Below are 20,209 nucleotides of genomic sequence, written 5' to 3'. Positions count from 1 at the left end.
ACACAATCTTGCTAGTGTGGCAAAATTCCAAACTCCACTCTCACCACTTAAAGGCATCTGTTAGTACTGAGAAGGAAAGAGTATTGATTTACATGTCTATGGCTGAAAAACTGAATTCTGCTCTATCTTTGACTTCTCATTTGTTCTCTCAGTGGGAGCTGAGGTTTATCTCTACTGCACCACTCACAGAGATTACCTGTCTCGTCAACTGCTATTAATTGGTGATCATATTTGAGCGAGCACGAGTTGTCCTTTAAAGAAGGCATAAGGCATGAGAACCCACACGGGAAATTGGACTTAACCAGTAGGCTGCAGCAAATTACAGGGATACTGGTTTCAAAGGAACGGAAGGGTCAAAACAAAAATTTATTCCTAAAATTAAATGCCAGTTATGTTTAGGATTAAATAATTACTTGCTGGGTCTTATTTTCTAAACAATTTGGGAACCACCCTTCTTTTAACAAGATGAAAATTGAGGATATGGCATAAAAGAAGGCCACGGATGCAAAGCCATAGCAAGGTTAACAAAGACATGTTAAACCTTAGGGGGTTATGTCAGATTCAGCATCTCCATTAACAACTTTTGAGGGAAGGAGAGTTCTGTTGGTGGAACCTCACTGAGGTGCAGACATGACAGAAGCAAGGAATCCTGTCTCTGTTCCAGAGTTCTTAATTGTTGCAGTAATCCAAGAAAGAATCCGAAGTAGGATTGGTTGAGCAAAACAGACTAAAGTTGTTTGGCTGCACAAGACTGCAGGCCTGCAGCACAGTTGAACAAGTCTCTGCACAGCTTCCATAATTTGATGAGATGCTGCATACACAACACTAATGTAGGCTCTTGAAACCACGACACAAGCTTTTGAGCTGCAGGGTGTCTATGATTAGATCTTAATCACATCTCCTTGAATGGCAGAATTAGGAACGCTTCACACATTTGTTTGAAATATGGCATAGCAACTCTTTCTCTTCCATCATGCAGAGGTGCTCAGGTGTGAAGAACATCGCACACATGCATTATAAATGGTCATTTAGTAAATACACTCTCCCAGAATGTGTAAACAAGACCCATCCTGTGTGTATGTGGCTTTAAAGAGAAGCTCACAGCTGCTATTCCTAACATACCAATAATGAAACTTCAAAAAGTTGTTTTCCCCTTCTGAAACAGCTGCTATTTGCACACTTGTTTCCAGGCACTGTTACAACACCACAAACTGAACCTCTTTTCATAATTTGGACTGCTATGCCTCTCCAGGGCTAATACACTTAAAAAAAGTTGTATTACATACAGGCTAATATTTAAGAGGTCAAGCCTCTCCCTCCTGCCAGAAGAAATGGGCTGAGGAGAGAGGTGTGAAGGTCCTATTACACCTCACCCAGGGAATTTTTAAAAAGGTGTTTTTTTCCAGAGGACTTTTTGCAAATGTTTCCATCTTAAAAACTGACATATTTTGAAGGACAGTGGAAAAAACCTCTATTAAGTATGTTTTATTTTAAGATGTGCAGCATTAGTGCACTGGCAAATACAACACTTCAATTCAAAATGAATTTCTGTATTATGGGTGCAGTAATCTTCGTTAGAGGAACATGCAGGGCCTCTGTCGCTTGTGAATTGCTGGCTGCTGTCTCCTAGTCACCTTTGGTTTAGTCTGTAGATACTAGTAGCAATCATCCTGTTTCTGCTGCCCTTCTGACCTGTTCCCTCCTTTGTGGTCAACCTTTTCACCTTGCCCCTTGAAGGACACAGACACACTGCTGCAGAATGGGAAACAAACAAGCAGCTTCTTGCTTTGTTTCACTGGGGATAAAAAAAGGTCAAAAGGCAGTGGGGCAGAAACTGCAAATAGTGTGAGCTTTAACCAAGACCCACAGAAGGAAGTGGACTGTGTGGGTATATTGTAATCTTACTTGGTACATCTCTATAGTCTTAAATTTAATAAATATGCCAAAGGGGACAATTTTATTCTACCCTAGCTTTGGAATAATACACTTTATTTTGCAAAAGCAGTAACATACGTTTGGGGTTGATAAGTATTGCATATATGTTTGTGGAATGCTCTCCCCAGAGAGACTCACCTGGTGCCTGTGTTACATATTTTTAGGTGCCAGGCAAAAACATCCCTCTTTTCCCAGGCCTTTCGCTGATATTTTATATATATATATATATATATATATATATATATATATATATATATATATATAAAATACCCCACCTATCTGGCTGGGTTATATTTATACTGTGGTACCTCGGGTAACATACGCTTCAGGTTACACACTCCGTTAATCCAGAAATAGTGCTTCAGGTTAAGAACTTTGCTTCAGGATAAGACCAGAAATCGGGCTCCGGCGGCATGGCGGTAGCAGGATGCCCCATTAGCTAAAGTGGTGCTTCAGGTTAAGAACAGTTTCAGGTTAAGAACAGACCTCCGGAAAGAATTAAGTACTTAACCCGAGGTACCACTGTATATAAATATATAAAATACACAATTTCTCAATTTTTCTGTTTTGTATGCACGAAAAAGCTGTGCCAGGAGAAGGGGAAATGGGTTTTATTCCACACAGCTTAAAAAATTTCTGGAAATGTTGCATCTCCAGAGGAGCAGTGGGGAAGAGAGAAGACAAAAGTTAGTAACTGAGTAAGCTCTACTGGTTGAACAGGGTTTACTTGCAAGTAAAGATGAACAAGACTGGGCTGCTGAAGTTTCTTGCGTACTCCCCGCTCTCCGTCCCGCCACTAGGGACCCAAAAGCCAACAACGATGACCTTTCCCGGAAGAAAAACACGAGAAGCAGACCAACCCAGCGTCACAACCCCCGAAAGCTGCCGGGTGGGATTCTTGCCCTGCTCGCGCCCCTCTAAGCTCCCACCTCAAAACAAACCAACGAAAAGTCCTGATCGCAACTCGTCATTGGCTGCCCGCTCGTCCCGCCTTCGCTGCCGTAGACCCAATCGCGTCCGCCGCACCACACCCCGCCCTTGACCCCCTCGCGTTGGGCAAATCCTGGTGTCACTCGCCCGGTCCCCCAGAGGTCGAGTCGCTTGGCTTCCAGCTCGTCCCGCCCAACAGAAGGCAATTCGCTTTAACCACCGCCGCCGCCCGCCCCGCCGCCTCTCCGATTGGCTGCTGCGCTCCTGTCAGTTACCCTCCGTCCGGCGTCCTCCAACGGCTGTTCCAACCGCCTTCCTGCTCCTGCTACTCTACCTCCTCCCCTCCCCTCGCCGCTGGCCCCGCCCCCTCCTCCGAGTCGGAACTCGGCTGCCCTTAACAGCGCGCTCGCTTGCAGCAAGTTGCGCGCCGCTTCTCGAGTGGAAGGTTCGCCGCCTCCGCGCCCCTCCCTCCCCCGCTGTTACGTTGCGCGCGGCCTCTGAGGAGGAGGAAGAGGAGAAGCGGCGGCGGCGGCGGGGGGCGCTGGCGTGACAAGATGTTGGCGGAAGAGGCGCCGGGGGCTCCCGACGGTGGCTGAAGAGGAGGCTGCGCGGCCCTGGCCTGCCTCCCTCCCCTTCCCGCTCCGCCGCCGTCCTTCCCTCAGGAGTCGCCGAGGAACCCCGGCTCATGACAGCGAGCGCCTGGCGGGGCGGCCCAGGCGACAGCGAGCCTGGCTGAGGCGGCGGGTGGCGGGAGAACAGCGCCTCCTTCCTCCTCACGAGACCGCGCGCCGCCAAAGTTTGCCGCTCGCGGGCGGGCGGCGAAGAGACGTCGCTGGCGGGAGGAAGAATAAAAGTTTCCTCTTCTGTTTTTCTCCTTCGGCGGCTCGGCTGATTTGGAGGACGCAGCGGGGGCGGGTCTTTGCTGCGTGCCGGCCCCCCCCTTTGGTTTAACTCTCATTTGGTCTCTTCCTCGGAAAAGTATCCATTATTTGGAAACCCCTTTTTCCTTTGGGGTATCGGATTAAGTGTATCCCCTCCCTTCTCAAGGGTGTCGGATTAAGAGCCTTCTGTCTTTGAGGTGTTGGATAAACAGCCTCTCCCCCCTCCCCCTTTGGAAGGTGTTTGGATTCTTCCCCCTTTCTTGGGTTTTTTTTTGGTGTGGTTTTTTTTTTGGACTTGGAAGAACCGCCCCCCCCACGCGGCCCCTATTCCTTGGTGCACTGGATTAAGTGTCTTCCTCCTTCCTTGGCTGGTGGTGTCTTCTCGCCCGCCGCCGCTTGCTCTGCCTTCCTCCCTCCCCCCGCCCCTCCGGCGTGATTATATGCTTCAAGGGAGAGGCGATCCCCCCTCGTGCCTCCTCCTTTCCCAGCCATGTCGGCGACGGCGATCTCCGCCGCGGAGAAAGTGGACGGCTTCACGCGGAGGTCGGTGCGCAAGGCTCAGAAGCAGAAGCGGTCGCAGGGGTCTTCGCAGTTCCGCACCCAAAGCAGCCCCGTGGAGCTCTTTCCGCTGCCCCAGCTCAAAGGTAATGTATCAATTATACCGTATGTATCTTCTAGGGAGGAATCGAGCGAGCTGCAGCTCACTTAGCCCCGGGCTACAGGTGCTGCCTGCTGCGGGAAGAGACTTCCTCCCGCCTCTCGCCTACGTGCTGCTTGCTTCCTTGTGCCAACCCTCTAAATTTCGCGGCAGCCCGTTTCCCTGCCCTCTGTTACTCCATGTTAAGGCGCAACTCTTGTTCCGAAACTTCCTCTCCGCAGCCTTGCTAAAACCCTACCTCTTATCCCTTTCCCCTGTGAAATATAGTGCCACAGGTTCGCATTTGAACAGCTTTCAGGGGATTAGGTGCTTTCCTGTTTTGAAGACCTTGCACTTTTAAGGGCCTTGTTCCCTGAGCTGCTGGGATTTCATGCTTTCCTGCCCTGCCTTAAGGAGTTGGTCGTGCAAAATGTTGGCTTGATGCATTTGTGGGTAGTACCAGGGACAAAAGAGGACCCCCAGGCCAACACCGGCGGGGAGCACCAAGGTTTATGGCATAATCTGCAGAACTTGCTCAGAAACAAGGCCTTCATAAATTTTAACCTGTCCTCCCCTTCCTCATTCTTCTCTGGGTTTTGTGTAATCTCCTCCAGGGGCTGTTACTGCTGTTTAAATTAGTGTAAAAAGTATCCTTCCCTTTAAAACTGTGGTACTTTGTTACTTTCACCCCCTGGAATTAAAGAGTGCTCACATGATTAGTTAGGCGCCCAGAAGCTCATAGTAGTAGTGTTTAGCAAGTGTGCATTTCTGTGAATTTCTTTATCCTCTTTTCTGGGCTTGTCAAGCCTATGACAATCCAAACTCCATTTTTACCAACTCTGATGCTAATTTGAAGTACTGGAATTCTTACGTGCAACTCAACACTTTTTTTTTGGCTGTCTAAAAAAGTTTTTCACATTTTTTTAAAAAGGGGGGAGAGGATGAAAAAATGATAGTTTGAGCTGAAAGGGGTTAGGACTGACATTTTTGTAGTGTAGTGTAATGAGTTCTGTTTGTTTTTTAAATACTGCTAATACCAGCAGTACTGAGACTCTTGCACTGCACCAGCATGTCTAGAAAATGAAGAAAATACCACGTCTTTTGAAGGGATATTTGACCATCCAAAGATGTGACACATTCTGGCAGAGTATAGTATGTGTTTCAAATAGTGTCTTGAGCAAGATCACCCAGGGAGGTTCTGCTCATGGTGACATTGCCAAAAAACGGTTTGAGGGCAACGGTGCATCGTAGGGCCTTTTCAGTGGTAGCCCATGCATTGTGGAGTGCTCTCACTAAGGTGCATCTTACACTGACACTGTAACTTTTTGTCATGTCAAGGTGTACTTCTTTGCCCAGACTTCTGGTGGGGTGAGGTGGTGTTTTGTCAAATTCCTCTAATTTTGAGTGGTGCTGTTTTATTGTACAGATAGCCCCCATTTATGCGGAGTTACGTTCTGCGACACTGCACACATCAGTGAAATCTCATATAATCGAAACCCTTTGAAAAAGCCTACAAATACCCTGCTCTGCCCCCACACCCTTTTAGAGACATTTCAGTGACGTCTTTATGATGTTTCTGGGTCGCTTCTGCGTTTGGCATGTATACAAGGTCACACACATATTGAATTCACATAAATGGGGGCTGCCTGTATTTTTTGTGGATTTAAGTATTGTATTTTTTAATTGTATGTAACCCAACTGGGGACTTTTGAGTGAAGGGTGGGTAAGAAAATGGGTGTGGAGAGAGATAGTGAGGGAAGGAAAGAGAGAAGCAAGTGCCATAGCAAGAATAGAGTGTCATGATGTAGTCCTTTAAAGTTGTCTATTATGTGGCAAATACTTGGAAACATTATGTCATGATACCCCAAATAAGTGCAAGAAAGTAAAGTAGCATACATTGGAACCTTAAGCTGTGGATATAATCTGTCCCGGAGGCACGTTCGCAACTTGAAGCGTTCGCATCCAGAAGTGCTTTGTCTGCGCACGGCGCGATTTAGCGCTTCTGCACATGTGTGAGCAGCGAAACCCGGAAGTAACTGTTCTAGTACTTCCGGGTTGCCGCAGGACGCAACTTGAAAAGACGTAACCTGAAGCGGACACAACGTGAGGTATGACTGTACTCAGTCTTCTATAGGTTACTAATGGTAAGTACCCTTATTTATTTTCCACATACCCAACACAGAGATACATTTTCCTGGGTTTTCTGTGAATTGGGAGGAAGATGGGACAGTCTGTCTTCACCTTAGGTCCTGGCAGCCTTTATTTCACTGTTTTCTGCAGGTCAGAGAGACAAGGGGGGTCTCTCTTCATTTCCCATTAGACTTCTACCAAAGTAGCAAGGTGTTGCTCACAGCTTTTCCAAAAGGCCATTGGTAGGGAGATAAACCACCTTTCCTTTCTCCTTGGTTCTCTGCATGTGCCCTAAACCTCAGTAAAACAGAGAAGAGAGTAGTTGATGGTGACTTCAAGTAGTAGTTGGCAATTAAGCCTAACAAAAATTTGTAGACTACTGATCATGCTCTACATATTGAGGAATATTTCCAGGTCTTGTGACATTGTTGTCTTCCCTTTTGTCATTCTGAAGTATGTGCTGTTTTAGCTGGTGACACTAGTTTGTGGTCTTTAAGATGCATGACAGTTAGCTGTTATTGGTTATCTTGTACAAGCTATTTGCTAAGGAGTGCCTTGCATAAATTATCAGTTTTCATTCTCTGGAAATTGAAGGCTTGAGGAAGAATAATAGATGGATTGTCTTAAATATGCTTTTTCTATGCTAAGCGTTTATAAGGAATAGATTGTAAAGCAAATTGAAGGACCTTGTTCAGATATGTATGGGAAAGGCACAAGCACAACAGAACTTATCCCTTATTTTGCTGATCTGCAACTTATGTGCCACATTGCAACAAGTTCTTTAACAGGACTGTGCAACATATGACCCACTTAGCTAAATCTAATCCAGCAGCTTTGTATTGTGCCCAGTAGGTGCTTTGTAACTTCCCCTGCTTTTGCAGTTCTGAGCAAATGGCAAAACTACTCGCTGTTGGACTTCATCCAGGTGGTGGACAAGGGATACTAGTTATAGTCATGTGATCAGATTTGCACTATGATGTGTGGGCACTATGGACTAGTAAAATTAAGTGGGGGGACTGCTTCATACATTTATATTACAGGGCTTACTGAATTGGGACTATTATGATTCCATTTACAGCACTTGTTAGGTTTACCCTTATAATTTAGACTTAAAATGTTACTGTTATTTCTGGTCCTTGTTTGCTACCTATAGAATATCAAATTAAGAAAGCGTGTTGCTGATTGAACATAGAAGCACATGTGCACCATGCCGCAATGTGCTGACGTTATGATATGATGATGTCACGTGATGGCATGATGATGTCACGTAATGGCGTGGTGCATGCACTCCAGCACTGCGGCGTCGACTGGACCAGGACATTGCAGTAGAGGTGCAGGTCCTGGTCCAGTCGCTGGTCCAGAGGTAAGGTGACAGTCATGGTGCCCGGCATGTGGTGCACAGAGGCAGCCATGGAAATTATGCATGGTGGCCATGTTGTGCAGAGGCGGCCATAGAGACAGTGGGCGGCAGGGGGTAGAGACTGGGCACCCACAGGAAAAACTGTGGGAGTCTTGGCACTCAGGGCTCCAGGATGATGGTGCCTATGTTAGATTAAATACAATTAGGGAATTGATTTCATAAAGTACTGCACCCAGTGGTAAATCTGTAGTTAGCACCGTGGAAACATTCACATTTTCAACTCTGGAAAAGAAAAAGAACAATTTGTTTAAAACACTGAAATCAAATCTGTTTATTTTAGATTGTTTCCAAATGAGGTTGACTCCTGGTGGAAACGTATGCCCTTTATAGTGAAAGGATTGGAAGTATGCCAAAGAATTTCAAGATCTGAGAGAGGTTTTTGAGGCTCAGGTTTTTTCCAATTTAAAAACTGAGTGTCCAAATATGGATTCAAGAATTTGTGTGACAGAAGTACCTCTTCTACTCTCAAGGGAGCGAATTCTGATATAATTGCAAAGCAGTTACTTTAACCATAGTTTTACAGTGGGCAAACTTTTCAAAAACTCTTATCAAATGCTGTAGTTCGATAAATCCATCTGGGCTAGATTATACTTAAAATGTAACATGAGTACAGTATTATACTAAATTTCAGTGTAACCTAGTTAACCAGATAGGCGTTTAATGATTTCTTAAAATGAGACACTCAGAGAGGATCCAGTATAGTGCTATGGAAAGCATTGCATCAACACAAGCATATCAGCTTGCCTGATGGAACGATCCCCCCCCCCGTGTATTGTTCTGGGGGTTCTGCTGACTACTCCAAGCCACTTTGGGGCAGAATGGAAGGAGGGAGGGGGGAGAAAAGCCCCATTGTGCTAGCAGAAGTCATTACATGGCCTTTCACTAGCAAGACTTACTCTTTGAATCTCTGCTTGTGACCTCATTTGCATAACTTGGTAAACCAAACTGTGGCTTGTAGGGACTGCGTAAATATGCAGGATCCCAGAGAGGAGCGCTTAGTTTCTGGTCTTTTTTCATTTCCGCACTGTGGTGAGCTAAATCAAGGTTTAGCTTAGCATGTCATTTGAACCTGGGCTCCTGGCTTAGACTTGGCAGATGGCTAGGAGGCTCACTGGAGCCCCAAACCTGGCAATACAAAAGTGCCATGGGTTCATGGTTCCCTCAATTGCCTGCTTTGAATGTGGCCATACTTATCCTGAAGGACCAGGTTTGTAGTCTGGGGGTGCTGCTGGATAATCTCTGCTAGAGGCCCTCAGTAGCTAGGAGTGTGTTTTGCCAGCTTGTGCTGGTAAGATGGCTATAGACATTTCTGGACCTGGGTAGCCTGGTCAATGTGGTAACCTCCAGGTTAAACTACTGCAATGTGCTGTGTGTGGGGACTGCTCCTGGAGTTGAGCAGAAGTGCAACTAGTGTAAAACACAGCAGCTTGACTGCTCCCTGGGTAGACTTTTGCCATCACGTTACACTGCTGGTTATCTACTGGGCAAAGTGCCAAATGCTTGTACTGGTAAACAGAGTGCTATACATCTTGGTACTGGAATACCTAAAGGATAAGCTCACTCCTTTATATATGCAACCAACCAGGGTGGTGTTCGGCAGGGAGAGTTTTCTTGCAGATACTATCTTATCAGGAGGTCCATTTGTATGATGTAGGAATTGGGCATTTGGGGTGTGCTCTCCCCATGGCCTTTTCAGTATCTGTTCAAGACTTTCCTTTTTAAACGAGTCTTTTAAGCACATACTTTTATCCTAATTTTGAGTACAAAAAATAGTTTTTAATATGAAATTGTTTTGCATGTGTTTAAATATTAAATAATTTTGATATATTTCATGAGAAATAAAAAAAATTGGAAGTTTGTTGATTTCAGCTGAGCTTCCCTATAAGTATTCTTAGGATTTCAACCAAAGGTAGTCTGGTTATGTAACATCCTACGCCTTCTGTCATATGTTCCATTCAGCATCTGCAGATCTATTCCACAAAATGTTTATAAGGACCAGGGTCACCTTAATTGTTGCTTTATACCTTTTACAGTTTTATGGTAAGTCCTTTTAACCACAATATTGAGTGTTTTAGAAACATGGGACATGCTTGGCATTTTAGACAAGGGTTTGAAATTGAACACAGTGTGTATTTTGCTGATTTAGTTGCTGCAGTGGAGCTATCAATCTATATGTTGCTTTTATTTTGATAGACTGTGTCCCATTATTTGTGTCCTGTTGCTTTGTTTCAGTAATGATTGGTTATTATGTTAATTGTTTTTAATGTTAGCCTCTTGATTTCTTAAGAAAAGGAAGGAACATAGACATTCTTAAATTTTAGAAATGTGGATCAACAACTATTGTGTTTTTAATATGTAGGCTTTTAAGGTATTTTCAGTTTTATTAACACAGCTTTCACATAGCATTGCAAAGTTTCCATGTCTTCTAAACAAAGATACTATTCATAGCTTAAGTTCTTCAAGATGTGACCTCCTTAGAATGTCTAATTTTAAAAAAATACACTTTCATGAACAGTAATTGCTAAATATAGTGTCCATTGACAGTCTTCACATGCAGAACCTTTCTATTTTAATCTTCAGCATCTTTGTGCCAGCATAGTATTGAATTTCCTTTTCCATGTTTATTGCATTCAAGTTGAGTCAGATTCTAGTTGTGCAGGTGTTAAATTGAATAAACTTACTTATTTGAATATGAGGGAAATATTAAATATTGCTGAAGGTTAATTGACTTTATCTGGTCTGAAGTCTATTTATTTATAATATTTTAAAGCTGCCTTTCATAGATAAAAACCTACCGGGGGGGGGGCAAATCCAATCTAACCTACTGACTGGCAGCAATAATATTTTTAAAGGTTTTTGTTTGCAAATCTGTTGTCCATTTATCAGCAGATCTTTGAGGCCTAGTTCACACACTATTCCATGTTATAGAGGCTTCCTGCTGGCTAAAGCAATAATTGGTTCTGACATTTTCTATACATGCTATGAGTGTTCCTGTTCCATCCCTCTCCAGATGTTAATTATAAGTGGAGATCTTATCCTCTGGGCTTACATGTCATCATCTTTGGAAGTTCAGTCTTCTGCAGTATAGAAGGAATCTAAACAAAATACCTAATGATATTGGTTGCAATTCATATATTCAGCAGGGGGAAATGCTGCATGTGTGGTATTAGAATAATGTGACCTCTTCCCTTGCACAACAGAGTACAAGAGGACTTAAGAGAGTTCAGCAGAATGTCAGTTTATTATTTCTAATAATTTGTAATACTTGTTACTATAATTGTCATAGCTATCACATTGTTTATATATTTATATTTTATTTATGTGCTGGGTGTTGTACAAAAGTAAAAAAACCCCAGATCTTTGCCTGCCAATTCACAATGGGGAAAAAGGCAGAGGGAGATACAAGGGGAGGGATGTTAAAAGAAGAGGGGAAACCTGAACAAGTTGGGAGAGATCTTGTTTGTTTCTGAAGCAGTGCACTGCCTAGGGATCCCTCTTCTTAGTTGCAGGTGGCAAACAGATGGAGTGATGTGTTGAAAGCCCAACCCAATGAGTGCATGGGTTTAAACTCGGGGCAATACACAGCACTGTTTCCCACTCCCTTCATTGTTGGTTAATACTGTCTCTCATGAAACAGTTCACTGTGGGGTGAGATTTTATTTTTCTTGAAACAGCTAATGTGAAGTTACTGCAAGAGTAGCCAACCTGGTGTCCTCCAGATGCTATTGGGAGTCTACAGCATCCCTGACTGCTGGCTAGGCTATGCTTGCTATCCCTGTGTTGGTGTATATAGTCACAAGCCTTAGAACCAGTTTTTCTTTCCTTTTTTGGATTTGTAGTAACTTAGTGTTCAAAAGCTATTTAGAATGTTCCCTCACTTAGAAATTAGCTAGCATCTCTTGCCTACCCCTGCCCATCCTATGCTATGGACTATGGACTCAGGTACGTTTATAAAGATAAAGTGCTTTATATGTGTTATAACACTGATGGTGCTGTAGAGTCCTATCTTTCACCAATGGGATGTCCCTGTATGAAGTTTAGAACGTGTTTAACTGAACTGCTTCTGTGATGTTTCTAGATCCAGCCTACAAAGTAATTGTCATGTTTGAATTGTCAGTATGCTTATATAAATATAGTAGGATTGTTCCAGAAGTGGGTTATTCTTCTCTTCTTGAAAGACCCTAACTATGTATTTAAAACTTACATAAGAACCTTTTTTAGCCTTGTGAAACTGGCTGGTATGGCTGTCTAATTAGCGCCACATTATTCTTTCAGTAAATATGTCATATTAAACAAATACATAAAGTATGAATTGTAGCCCAACTTATAATAATCTTTCTAGGAATATGGTGAGTTTAGAAATAATGTGTTGCATCCTTAGAACTGACTTCTAGTAGGACAGCGAGACTTTCTGTGCCTCTCTGCTGTCTTGTGTGCTCATCAAATCTGTTCTGGAGGGTTGAAGAACTCTGAGCAGATTTTGAGGATGGTGTGGGTCTGCAGGGGGAAGAGAGGAAGGGGAATCCTTAATGTACAAGTAGAGGTCTGCTCACATGAGTTTGGATTTCATGCAGTGCCTGATATATTATCATTGTTACTTTTATTCCCCACAGTTCTTGTTCCTCTTGGAAAGAGCACAGTGCCGCTTTCAAGAATGAAACATTAAGCAGTAAAACAGTGAAATATAGTATACAATAAAAATACAGTATAATGCCCATTAAAAAGTTGCACATGTGTGGGCAATTCCACTATGAACTGAAGGCATGCAGAAACAAAAAAGTTCCCAATTGCTAACTGAAAACAGAGTGAGAGGGGGGAAACCAAATGTCTACAGGGAGGGCGTTTAACAGGGTGCTCTGCTTTATGTAGTTGCCCTATGGACTGTAGTCACCAAAGGGTCTCCCAAGCAAGGCCTGCCTTGCAGAAATCAAGACTGTTGGCAGGTACTGGGAACCAATAATGTAGGCTGAAATAAATTTATGGCTATATTTTGAAGTGTTTGCAATGTGTGGAAAGATGCTTGAGGAGAGTAGACAAGGCTGTTGGTGATAAATCTTGCAGCCAAGATAGTTACAAAATGTCACACTGCAGCCAGGGTGTCCTTAGACCTTTGATAAAGGCAAACTATGTACCATCAGTTGTGAGTGATAGCGTTTCTTGCACATTGTTGGTCTTAAAATATTTGCTAGGATGCAGGATGCAAAACAATCTGATCAGGAAGGCAGTTCTTATGAATATGGATAGATGGTATGGTAGAAGTGAGAAGGGCTTATATAAAAAACTCAGCAGGCCTCTTGTTTCTAAATTGTAAAAAGCTACTTTGCAAAATAGACAGGAACACTGCACAATGCCTGTGAAGGTGCTGCTGATGCCCTGTGCCAAAACCCAAAGGTTAGGTGGTCCCAACTCACAACTCTTAAATAAAAAAGAAGTAAAGGGATGGATACTAAAGATCAGTGAATCATGTTTGTCAATGTGCCTCACATTATGCTGCCATTTTTGCTATGGTTGCTCCCATGTTTCCACAACAACAGCTAAAGCTACAGAAAGTTTATGTATAACAAACCTATTTCAGTTTTTAAAGCAGTTAACTTACGTAGAAGTTTAATGCTTGATTTAGACTTGTTCAGGTCTTTAGAATATTTGAATTTTATTTCTGTAGACATGGATGAGAGCAACAGGCAAGAAAAATAATTATTCCAGTGTGCCATTACAGTGGTACCTTGGTTCCCAAACTTAATCTGTTCCGGAAGTCTGTTCCAAAACCAAAGTGTTCCAAAACCAAGGCATGCTTTCCCATAGAAAGTAATGCAAAATGGACTAATCCGTTCCAGATTAAAAACAACCCCTAAAACAGCAATTTAAAATGAATTTTACTATCTAATGAGACTATTGATCCATAAAATGAAAGTAATAATCAATGTACTGTACTATAAAATAAATAAGACAGTATTGTAGATGATAAAAATTAAGAACATTTTTTCTTGTGTGCAGTGATGATTGTCATTGTTTGGATGGGGGGCTTTTATCCATTTCTGTAGTCATACAATCAATCAATCAGTAGCTGAACTCGGTTCCACATTCAGAAAAAGGAGTCACAAAAATGAAGTCACAAGCCACAGTCACAGTCAAAAACCCGAAAAAGCCACTGTTGTAAATAAAAATACCGTATTTTTCCCTCTATTACACGCAGATTTTTTCTCCTAAAAAGTAAGGGGAAATGTCTGTGCGTGTTATTGAGCGAATGTGTGGTCCCTGGAGCTGACAAGCGCGAGTGAAGGCAAAAATCAGGCAAATATCAAATCGTCCGGAGAAGGGAGGAAAGGAGGAAGCTGCTGCTTTCCTGCATTCTGCCTCAGGGTCTTACTGCCCACCCGCTTCTGTTTCCTTACTGTGTTTGCTCAAACGGAACAAAGAGCAGAGAAAACCCCTCCCCTCCAGGCAAGCAGAGCGTCCTTCCTTCTAAGCGTCTGGGACTCGAAGGCAACATGCAGGTTGGGGGGGGGGGGAGAGAGAGAGCTGGTTGGCTTGTGGGGGGGGGGACTTTTGCCTTCCTTTCCTCCCTCCGGTAAAACCCCTCTCCTGCATTCTTAGCCAGCTGCTTCTCTGCACACCCCTCTCCTTGTCGCTTCTATGTTTTTCCTTCCCTCCCTACTTAAAACGTGGTTCCAATCACGGATCCACATGGATCCTCAGGATCTTTGCATTGAGTCACCCCAAATTCACCATCAGATCACATAGCATGTCCATGGCTACAGCCTGCACCAAAAAAATCACGCACCCACTGTTGCCTGGGGCTGCAATGGTACAAAAACGTGGTTACAAAGCATGGATCCTCAGGATCTTTGCATTGGGTCACCCCAAATTCACCATCAGATCACATAGCTTGTCCATGGCTACAGCCTGCACCAAAAAAATCACGCACCCACTGTTGCCTGGGGCTGCAATGGTGCAAAAACGTGGTTACAAAGCACGGATCCACATGGATCCTCAGGATCTTTGCATTGGGTCACCCCAAATTCACCATCAGATCACATAGCATGTCCATGGCTACAGCCTGCACCAAAAAAATCACGCACCCACTGTTGCCTGGGGCTGCAATGGTGCAAAAACGTGGTTACAAAGCACGGATCCACATGGATCCTCAGGATCTTTGCATTGGGTCACCCCAAATTCACCATCAGATCACATAGCATGTCCATGGCTACAGCCTGCACCAAAAAAATCACGCACCCACTGTTGCCTGGGGCTGCAATGGTGCAAAAACGTGGTTACAAAGCATGGATCCACATGGATTCTCAGGATCTTTGCATTGGGCTACCCCAAACTCACCATCAAATCACATGTCTGTGGCCGCAGCATGAAGCACAAAAATGATACATCCACTGTTTCATTCAGAATTTTTTTTTCTTGTTTTCCTCCTCTAAAAACTATGTGCGTGTTATGGTCAGGTGCGTGTTATCGAGCGAAAAATACGGTATGCCCTTTTCCCTTATGGGGTATCCAAGAGCCCATATAGAGTCCTTACATAGGTTCCCTATTGGTAGGAGAAAATAACAGAGGCCAACCAGAGAATATTGAGAAGCTAAGCAGCTAGTAAGCTTGATCTTTATTGATCTGTTGCAACAGGGTGCTCCCCTCACTTGCAGGAAAGGAGGAGGACTCAGAAAAATGCTGTGCAAGGGCTTATAAAGACTTTTGAAATTCCCATCCTGTAGATCAAGACCACCCCCCAGAAACATCATACATAGATCACAGAAGAGGTGGTCTTAAAACAGAAATTTCAATATGTGTTTATCTCCTGTCTGGCAGGTTACTTGATTGGATCGCCTGCGGAGCCTGGCCAGTCTTTTGTAATGATAAATACTTATTTCCTGAGCCAGGTCACAGGCTCACACCCTTATTCAAACACAGACATACCCTTAAGACAGGATTTGTGAAGGAAAAGACAATGGGGAGACTTTTCCAGTTTGACCTTGCAGAGAAAACATTTGGTCAGTTTAGGAATCAAAATGGTTCTAGGTTGGTCTTCCTGTCCTGTCCTGTATGTGCGGTTATGAACATTACCATATATCTAAGACCATAAAACTCCTATCACAGCCACAAAAACAAAAATTAGCAAAAACAAAAGCTCCAAATGTCACCTTTGTGTTGCATGGGTGCTTGGGACTCAACAGCCGACAGACTCAACAGGGAGCCTCTGATTAGCAGCGGGGGACTCAATTCACAAACAGAACACACTCAACAGGAAGCAGAACGGGTTCCGCTTCCAAGGCAAAGTTTACAAACCGGAACACTTACTTCTGGGTTTGCAACCTTTTGTTTCCAAGTTGCTGGAACAGTAAGCTAAGCTGTTCTAAAACCAAGGTACCACTGTACAACAGTGTCTAAAAATGGAGAACGTTATTTAGTATCTTTCTTTCAAATAGTAAAGAGGTCACTAAAGCTCTTAAGCCTTAAAACCCTCATAACATAGGCTATGAGACTGGGACAAGTTATGTTGAGGTACAAACACTCCTGCAAGAATAGCAACAAAATGCATGATTGCTACTGCTACCTATTCTTTCTTCTCCCTATCCAGCTGCTAGCTCTGCTTCTTCCAGCTTCATTGCTCAGCAGCTTAATTGCACATGAGAAAGCACATGGCATTCATGCCAGACTGCAGTTCTCACATCTTTACCACCTTCCCCAATCCCCATCCTCCAGTGCCCTGCAGATTATGCTAGCTTTCAAGTTAACATCTGTCATGTTCTCTTAGGCCTTGCACATGTCTGGAAGCTCTGAGGGAAACCAATTATATCAGTAGCATATTCACAATAAGTTGAATTGCTAAGTTGACATATGTGGATAACAGGCCATGGTTTACCTGATGTAGCCTATATTCAGGAAATTCAGTAGGCAAAACTCAGCAGGACTTACCTTGAGCTTGTTACTGACAACATCAATGGACAAATTATCAGGATGTCGAAGTGGGTATGAAATTGTAAAGCAAGCACTTCTCATTTCAGTGTGTGTTGAATAGGATAATTGTTTAGATATACAGTGGTACCTTGGGTTATTGACGCTTCAGGTTATGCGTTTTCGGGTTGCGCACCGCGCCGAACCCAGAAGTACCGAAACGGGTTACGTCTGGGTTTCGGCGCTTGTGCTTGCGCATGCGCAGAAGCACCGAATCGTGACCCACACGTGCGCAAACATGGCACTGCGGGTTGTGAACATGCCTCTTGCATGGATCACGTTCGCATACTGAGGTTCTACTGCATATCAAATAAGGACTTTTAAACTTGCCCAACTATTCATAGATGCATTAGGTATTCATTTTGCCTCGGCAACAGGAAACTGTGGTTTTGTGTGCTATCTTTTGTACAATTGTAACTTTCAGAACTTTCAGAACTTTGGGAACTGAAATATTCAAATCTTTGTTGATCATTTTTAGTTACTTGCTGTATACCTTGCATTTTTCTGAAGAATGGTAGGCACAGCCAGGGAAAATCTTAATAATATCCTAATGCACTTTTTTGAAGTAGGCTTGTGAATAGTCACTTACCTTACATTTCACACACACTATATGTATTTATGGTCTATTTGTGACTACTGAAAATAAGCTGGAGCACTGAGAGAAGTAAACTTTCAGAGAGGTGAAAGACATAAAACGGTGGTCAGCCAAATTTATTGGCAATGAATCCATAATGGTGTGAAATGGCATAACTTGGCAAAATGCCCACATCAGTGAGAATGTTCAACTTTCCTGTATCGTTTCTGCACTACTGTTGTGCTGGGTAATTAGACTGAGAACATGGCATTTTATATTCCATGCAGAATAATTATTTCTGGAGGAAATCCATCCTCATGTAATTCATCTGATTTGGAAAATGTATATACTGAGAAGGTTATTCCAATTTCATTGTCCTTCCCACTTGCAGACCATTCAAATGCTTGTCCAGTGTTTCTGCTATAATTGAATTCCAGTTAGCATCACAGGTCAATTACATGCTAAGGTTAGCCTGCAGTCCTTGATACTGCACAGTCCAAATAAGAAAATAAATCAATATAGGTACTGTATCTAAAAGTATGACTTGTGGTATAATCTCCTTCATTATAAAATATTTCTTGCCCCAAATGCTGCCAACTGTGTAAAAAAGAATTCCTACCACATTTCCAAGAGTTAGTATAATTTTTATAAGCCTTCAATTACCTAAGGGGTGTCTGATACTAATGAGCGCAATACACCAATCTCTACCTGGTTAGTAGAGGGGGGGAAATCAAAGGCAGACAAAGAACCAAATCAAAAGCCTTCCTGGCCTTGAATCAATCAGCAGGATAAAAGGGGTGTGGCATTTTAGTTCCACCTGCTCTGCTTTCCATCAGTAGCTTTTCCCCTTCTTTCCCACTGGTTTCCATGGCTACAAAAAAGAGGCATCCATGATTAGGCTTCCTACTCTGTAGGCAGAGATGGAGAGCTACAATCCTATGACCCCCTAGAATATTTTCACAGGGGCCATAAGGTTGCACCCTAAATGAATTAATGACATAAGCATACCAGATCCAGGTATTCTGATTTTCTAGAGCATTTCAATCAGGGGTTTGGCCTCTCTGATGTGGTCCAGAGGAAAGCAGAGCAATATGTTTGGCACCAGCTTGGTTGCAGGAGCTGCCAGAAAGAGGCATACAAGGTGCCATCCAGGTGTCTTCAGGAGTTTACTCTGGATTTGTGTATGGTTTAATCCTTATCCTTTTGTTCTCCCAATGATATCCTGTGAGGCAGCAGGGGTTTAGGATCAGCGTTTCCCTTCTCTTAGATGGGTTACCTTCCCAGGTTGACAAGCCCCATCTGCCCCTCACTTCCCTCTACAGCAAGTGCAGAAACCGCTTTCTTGACTGTTGGACCCATTCTTGGTCTCGTTTGCTCAATCTGCTGGATCCTGTCTTTGCATGCAGGGACAAAGTCCCTAAGACACTGAAGTTTTGAGACCCATCAGCTACCTCACCTGGTTTGGCCAGCCAGCCAAAGCAGTTTCCCCAGGGTGTGTCCACTGCCACTGTTGACAGCTTCAAGGAGCCACAGGTGAGGGGTATGGCCGCTGTCACTTTTGGCAGCTTTGAGGAGTCACAGGTGAGAGCTAAGTGCAGAGATGTATATTGTTCCTTTAACAGAAATGTTGGAAATGATTGCCAGTGCAGCTGAATGTGTTTAAAGAGCCAAGTTGTGTATTCCTGGTAGCCCTGCTCTAGGAGCGTACACTTAGCTTTTTTGTCTGAATTTACATTTTTAAATGTTCTTATGGAAGATTTGGATGTCTTTAGATCAGTCTAACTGCATACCTAAACAACCAGACTATTGCAGGGATGGCAGGAGCAGACAAGACACAGATCAATCAAAGCAGATTTTTAAATAGACAAATGTCTATTTAAACTCAGGGCAGCACAAGATTGGTAGGGATAACTTAATGTGTTATTTAATTAAAAGTTGTTTAGAGGCAAATCAACTCCATTTCAGTGGCTTAAGAAACATGTTCTGTGCAGTTGCAATCTCAAGAAATTGAATGCTCAGAAGATACATGTTGAATCTGCAGAAGATGTTCAGTTATAAGAGACACACATTAATATCTTAGCAGGGAGAAATCATGCATATTTGAGCACAGAAAAGAAAAAAAAGGCTTTGTTTTTAGCCAGTGATTTTAAAAAAAATACGTGCAGACTAGATTTATTCAGAGATTCTTACATTTAAGTCTGTCCTAAGAACTCACATTTATTAGTATGAATTCTAAAGTAGAAAAGCTAAGTATGCACTCCTAGTGCAACACTACCAGGCATATATAACTTGGTTAGTTAAGTGTTTTCACCTGTGTTTGTAAGCATTTCCTGCTTTTCTTTTAAAGTAACAGTGCACCATACTAGTGGTAGTTCCCTTCACAATTATCATCAGTAAAAGCATATATCCTCTTATGTATGCTATCACAATGTTTATCATAGTGCTTTGGTAGAAAGATGTAATAGCTTCCTATTCTTGCATGAAGTTGAAGTTGGGTAAAGCCTGTGAATTTGCAAATAGTTCCTCTCTGCTTGTACCTCAGTGCTTCTCCATTTTTTCTGGCTATCCTTGGAGGATACTTTACATAGGATATGGAAGTATGCTAATAGCTGTCCTCTGAGTGTTTTATATGTTTTTCTTGTGTTGTGCTAGTAGAAGAAAATGAGTTCCTCACATTGTACTCCTGCAGGCAATATCTGCAGTATGTCAAGGAAAATTAACTGCTTCACAAATTCTCTATCTTT

At 43.1% G+C, this 20,209-nt stretch overlaps 1 protein-coding gene and 1 long non-coding RNA gene across 2 annotated transcripts in view; one reads left to right on the top strand and one right to left on the bottom strand.

Annotated features, from left to right (window-relative positions):
- Window positions 1-1,470: 1,470 nt before the first annotated feature.
- LOC310758831 lies at window positions 1,471-2,707 on the bottom strand. Its single transcript, XR_014545979.1, has 2 exons — window positions 2,618-2,707; window positions 1,471-1,785 (listed from the first exon to the last, which is right to left on the bottom strand). It is a non-coding gene; the product is annotated as an uncharacterized lncRNA (long non-coding RNA).
- A 304-nt stretch (window positions 2,708-3,011) lies between these two features.
- The window catches only part of PPP2R5A (protein phosphatase 2 regulatory subunit B'alpha), a 43,491-nt gene continuing 26,293 nt past the window's right edge, over window positions 3,012-20,209 (top strand). The window contains exon 1 of the mRNA XM_083605345.1: window positions 3,012-4,390. Coding sequence (XP_083461471.1) covers window positions 4,237-4,390 — 154 coding nt within the window. The 5' untranslated portion in view covers window positions 3,012-4,236. The remainder of the gene's footprint in view (window positions 4,391-20,209) is intronic.

This window comes from Podarcis filfolensis (assembly GCF_964270895.1).
Source record: "Podarcis filfolensis genome assembly, chromosome: 3".
Classification (NCBI taxonomy): Eukaryota; Metazoa; Chordata; class Lepidosauria; order Squamata; family Lacertidae; genus Podarcis; species Podarcis filfolensis.
Note: the sequence above shows the minus strand (reverse complement) of the source record. Positions and strands in the feature narration are given on the sequence as shown.